The following is a 5,550-nucleotide window of genomic DNA, read 5'->3' as shown; positions in this document are numbered from 1 at the left end:
ATGGACATGGGGGTGTGTCTCGAAAGGAAATAGCCGTAAGTCAGGCCGTCAGTCAAGAGTCTTTCCCTTTCCCCCCATGAGCTGGTCGTCGTTTGCTTTGGTCTTAGGCTGTCTCTCCCCCCTCTCCTTCTTCGGCGTAGGCAAAGGAGATACCTATGTACTTGAGTACGCAATGCCTAGGTCAGGTATGGATTTCTCAACTCAACTTCCGGGTACGTACCCAGGGACCCCGTTATGCGTGAATGATCTCCAGCTGGCGTGGGCGTGCCGGTGCTGCTGAGATGGACCTCACGGTGTCTAGACCTGGGCCTCTGGGGCTCTCTGGCTCACTCTCTTTCTCTTACTCCCATCTTTTCCCCCATGCTCTGTGCATGAGGTAGTATGGGAAAGGGTAAGGGCAAAGACAAAAAAAAATGACTGATTTGAGCTGAGTTTCGGGGGCACACCCCCCTCCAATGATGTCCCACTCCTCTAGTTTCTATTTCAACCCAAATTGTACTGATGTACAGTATAGCACTGGTTTGGCTGACTATCCACGCCCCCCTTTCCCTACCTTGCCTACGTCCACGCTTCATTGATCTATCGGATCATAGGTGAGAGGTACTTGCTGGTTGGTCACGGCTTCTTCTGCTTCTGGGACCTCACCACCGGGCTCGCTGGGGTTTACAAGAACAACACCGTCGCTCCACTCGCCATCATCATTTGTTCGTTCTTCTTTCCACCCTCAAACCAGGTTCAATTCAAACTTTAACCTTTCTTATTCTCCATTATCCCCATGCCCTCCAATCTTAATTTGGCATTCGCATAGATCTCGTTCTTCGGCACAGCCTCTTGTTTCTGGTGTCTCTCGACCACGCAGCTTCCATCCGCTCAACCACATATATACGCAGGCAACCCACGCCCATTTAAGACTTGCCTCAGCCTCCTCACTCTCATCATCATCTACCTCATCAGCATCATCAACAACAACAACAACATCAAGTACTGCTGCTGCTGCTACTACTACCACTACAATAACTACTCTTTCGAGGCAAACATTAATACAGTCGAGGAACCCCGCCCAAGCACATCGATCATCCACCCGGGCTTATTCTCTCCCATCTACCGGGTCCCAATATCGGTCCTTCTTACGCCATAATATATTCCAACCTCGTCAACTACCTCACAATGGCCCAAAGAAGAGGACCGTGGTCGCAACAAGAGGATGAGTACCTCATGCAACTCGTCAGCGACCAAGGCCCTTTGAACTGGGTACGCATCGCCCAAGCACTCGGAACACGCACACCCAAGCAATGCAGGGAACGCTTCCACCAGAACCTGAAGCCCACACTGAACCACGATCCCATCACGGCTGAAGAAGGCGCCCAAATAGAGCTTCTCGTCCTTGAGATTGGAAAAAGGTGGGCAGAGATTGCACGACGTCTTCACGGCCGCAGCGACAACGCCGTCAAGAACTGGTGGAACGGCAGCCAGAACCGTCGCAAGAGACACGACCGCCGCAGAGCCAACCAAGGAAGCTCCGGCTATGACGACAGAAGATATTTCTCGCGCCCGACCCTCACGCTCAACCCGCATGCGTCGGCTCTTCCGCTTCCCAGGCACGCCATCTCTTCGCCTGTGTCCCCGACCTTCTACAGCCATGGCCACGGCCTGCCCTACTATCACCTCGAATCGCCTCTTCCCTCACCATGCTCCACCGCCTCACCGGGCAGCGACGCTCTTGACGGAGAGGCTTCTACAGTTTCGGATGTTTGCTCAAGCTATACCACATCGCCTCAATGCCTGTCGAGAGGTACTTCGCCATCTCTTCAACTGCCACCTCTCCGAAACGTCTTGGACAGCAGCTCTCAGCCCCGCTCTCTTCCGAGCTTCGGCGCTATCCTCAACGTACCAGCTGACAGGAAAGAGCACACCCGTTTGCCTTCGATGGGATCACATCTCTTGACGGCACCAAATTCACCAGTCTCGAGCAACGTCCCCTCGCCCTCGGCGGACAAGGATTCCAGGATGGACGTGTCTGCGCTGCTTGGATAGAAGCACTGTTGGGCAGGAATCCCTACTGCTTCTCTTCACCGCAACGCAGCATCCTTGGCCATGACCAATACTGTACCAAGATTGTTCGGATTATATAATGGGATTGGGGTCAGAAAAGACCATTCGTCTTGTTCTTTTCCCCTGTTTTTTTTCTCTGTTTAACCCCAGCGAGGGGACGGCGCAATGGGGAGACCCAATACATGGAGGTCTGGCATGTGAACATCTATGGGTTGGCAAACGATTCAGGAAAAAGAATCACAGCGTGTATTTCTTAGGTGACACGCACCAAAAAGATGCGGAAATCGTAATCAAACTTGATCAACTCGTTCAAACGTGTCTGTTTCGTTTCATGGGTGACGGCGACGTTTACAGAGGAATACAAAGTCGTTTTTGTTTTCATTTTTGGTGACAAACAAAAGCATTAGTTCTTCCCTCTCGTCGGCTTCTTAATGTTTACCAGCCATTGGGCCAGGGCTATAAAGTGTCTGGGCCAGATGGTCGGTTATTAGGGAGACAGGGAAAGCCATGGCGGTTAATTCAAGTTCACGGACACGTCAGCGGTGATCGGCGGGCCAAGAGTGTGGGTTTGCAGCAAGGACAGAGACAAGGATCTAAGGTACCTACCTACCTACCTGACCCTCATCAACGTGCTCTGTTTACGATATTGAATGATGCACATTTTCTTCACCCATTCCCCTTCTGAATCTCACCACGCTACCTATCATCTCCTAGGGTCCTTGTTTGGCGCATCGATTGAAACAAACGTCAGCGTGGGTAAGAAATAAAATAACACCTTCACAAATAGGTAGACAAGGCAACGGCAGGACGGAATGAGGCGGAGAACGGAGAACGAAGGGTCAGGCCGGGACAGGGCGGACCCTCGCAATCAACACGAGATGGAGCCGCGTCGATCATGCCGGACAGCCTGGAGTAGGGATATTCGTACAAAGTGCCTAGGCAAGAAAGATTCAGAGTTTCTGCGGGTATGGAAGAGCTTAGTCACGGCGGCTGAGTTGCCTCATCTCATGCTCTGTAGTAGCGGGCATAGGCATCGTTACCAAAGCAATTCATTCGTCTGATGATACTGCGCATACATCCTTGAACCGCCATCTATTTTTTTGTCAATTATGTTTTTTGACAATTCTTCAAACGAGCCCTGAAGAGCTCACGGAGCTCCTGGTACGGACGGCATGACAATTACTTTTTTTTTCCCTCTCTCTCTCTCTTTTCCGACGGACATATCGTTCTGCTGTCGTCGTCTCATCTCCACTTTCATCTTTTGTCCTTCCACGTAATCCAACCCATTTATGGCAACGCATTGGCTATGATCAATTCAATTGGCTCGTCAGCCTGCCTCGGTTGACGTTGACGTTGAATAACAACATCGCCGGAAAGGAATGTGAATGACCGGTTCCCCCCCCCCCCCCTCCCCTGCTTCCCCAAATATCTGTGCTGTCGTGCAAAATGACGCCGCAGCATGAAATACACAATACCCCGGTCTCCCACCTTCGGCATGTTCGTGTCCCGTCGGCGATCCCTGAAAGAAAGGCGGATGGCAGCAAGCTGGCAGCGAATTGACAGCGCGGCCGTGCTGATGGGATCGAGCAGGATCTGCAGTCTGCGACGCACACTTCCACTCCAGCTCTCTTTAATCAGGAGTACCGGAGCGGAGCATGGGGACGACCAATCCCAGTCGGTGAAGCCCTGTTTCCTGAATCCGAATCCACCGCAGAGGAAGGGTGAGGCAGATGAGGCATGCCGACAGCAGCAATCTTGTGTCCAACCACGACCGACGATCAACGAACCCCGTATTATGGCTGACGGACCAAGGGCAACCGAACCGAAATGGACCTTCCGACATGTAGGTACGGATAGCACGAGACCAACGGTAACCGGTCAACCGCCACCTAGGTAAGGTATGGGAATGCAGGCATACGGTGCACCTACCGTGATTATCACCATCACCATCACCACCACCTGCCTGCCTGGCTGCTCATTGCCCCTTCCCTTGCAGCCAATCAAGACAACTGTGAGCATTCGAGGCGTTGTCGTCCGAAGCACCGGCGGATGCCAGCTGGGCTACTCACCTACCTTACTAGGTATGCTAAGGTACCAGATCCTGGAGGCTGTAGGTAAGCTACTAGAGCTACCGTCGACCGTTTTAGAGAACCGGTTGTGGCCTGGGCCTAGGCCTTTCCACTTGGGTTGGCGATGCCTGGCCTGCCCTTGCCCTTGCCCTGTCCAACTTCCGTCATGACACCTCACCAACCGATGCGTCAACCGAATGTAGATCCGACAACACGGGTCGTTTCCGACCACAAAGGTCGGCTGACCGTTTGCGCTTACGACGGGACCGGACCACATTCCAGCGCTACCTTCTTACTATCACTTACCTACCTTACATACCCAGTCCTCGACTACCACCTGCAACCAAACAGACGCTCGTATCGTCATCGCCCCCCAGCGGCATTCGTCCAAGACGACGAAACCGTGCAACATGGATTGATCGGCCCTCCGTCTCCGTCCCCGTCTCCGTCTCCATTCCCTCTTCAACGTCGTCGAGCTGCCGCCCGCACTCGCCGCCGTTGTCGTCACTGACCCCGACTGCACCACCACACTGCATCACCGCCGCCGTTCGCTACCTTTCACGGCCATGGATTTCATCAGTAGATCGGATGGAAATGAAAGGACCGCGGCCGGGAACTCAATCTTCCCAACGCGTTGTTGAGCCAGGTGGCCAGCCATAACCCCACTCTGCATCAGGTACGCACATACGAAATACGGGCGTAGCATACGGGCGGAACGGAACGGAACGTACGTGCGAAGAAGCATCATCCCCAAACTCCACTTCACCGGAGAGATCAAGATTCAAAGCATCTCACCCAGTCCCTCGAGAGCATTCAAGCAACGACCATAGTCTGGAGCTCATGTTGTCATGGCCTCTCCAGGGGGCGAGGAGCAGCTTCCGACAGTTCATGTTGGCGAATTGATTCCACATCATACGCTTGCTCCAGTTCGCTGGGATCCTGTGGGCCTTGGCCTTGGCCTCTCGAGTCGATGCAACGGTGGAGCGAACGGAATTCTGCTAATGTCGACGATCATCCAGGGCAGGTGAGGGTGAGGTCAGATTACCTAGTGTCGATGAGGAAACGGTTGACGGCCACTGGTCTTGGGAGAGAGCCAAAATGCCAGACTGACAATTGACACGGGGTTCACCCACTCAGGAGAGACGATGCGAGGACGGATCTCAGATCCCACTTTACACCATTCGGGTGACCTGCATCCTGCGAATCGACAACAAAGTGGAACATGTTCGCCCCATCCCCGAGGCACTGGGCCAATGGGCATCTGTCGATCAACGGTCGGCGAGCAGCAGCGCAGGAGAACCGAGGAGATGGGAGCAAGGCGGCAACAGGGGGACACCCACGTCGTCTCTCAGCGGGAAGCCTCACCAACCAGGGGGGGGGGGGGGGGGGGGTAGCGCAAACCCATACCCCCCCCCCACCCAAATTAAAA

At 53.7% G+C, this 5,550-nt stretch overlaps 1 protein-coding gene across 1 annotated transcript; it reads left to right on the top strand.

The window, feature by feature from the left end:
- Positions 1 to 1,167: 1,167 nt before the first annotated feature.
- CkaCkLH20_11754 (myb-like DNA-binding domain-containing protein) lies at positions 1,168 to 2,034 on the top strand (the record flags this gene model as incomplete). The annotated part of the gene is made up of 1 exon (XM_038894468.1): positions 1,168 to 2,034. One exon carries the CDS (start codon positions 1,168 to 1,170, stop codon positions 2,032 to 2,034), a length of 867 nt encoding a protein of 288 aa, XP_038740316.1.
- Between the last annotated feature and the right edge of the window lie 3,516 nt (positions 2,035 to 5,550).

The sequence above is a fragment of the Colletotrichum karsti genome (assembly GCF_011947395.1).
Source record: "Colletotrichum karsti strain CkLH20 chromosome Unknown Scaffold50, whole genome shotgun sequence".
NCBI lineage: Eukaryota > Fungi > Ascomycota > Sordariomycetes > Glomerellales > Glomerellaceae > Colletotrichum > Colletotrichum karsti.
Note: the sequence above shows the minus strand (reverse complement) of the source record. Positions and strands in the feature narration are given on the sequence as shown.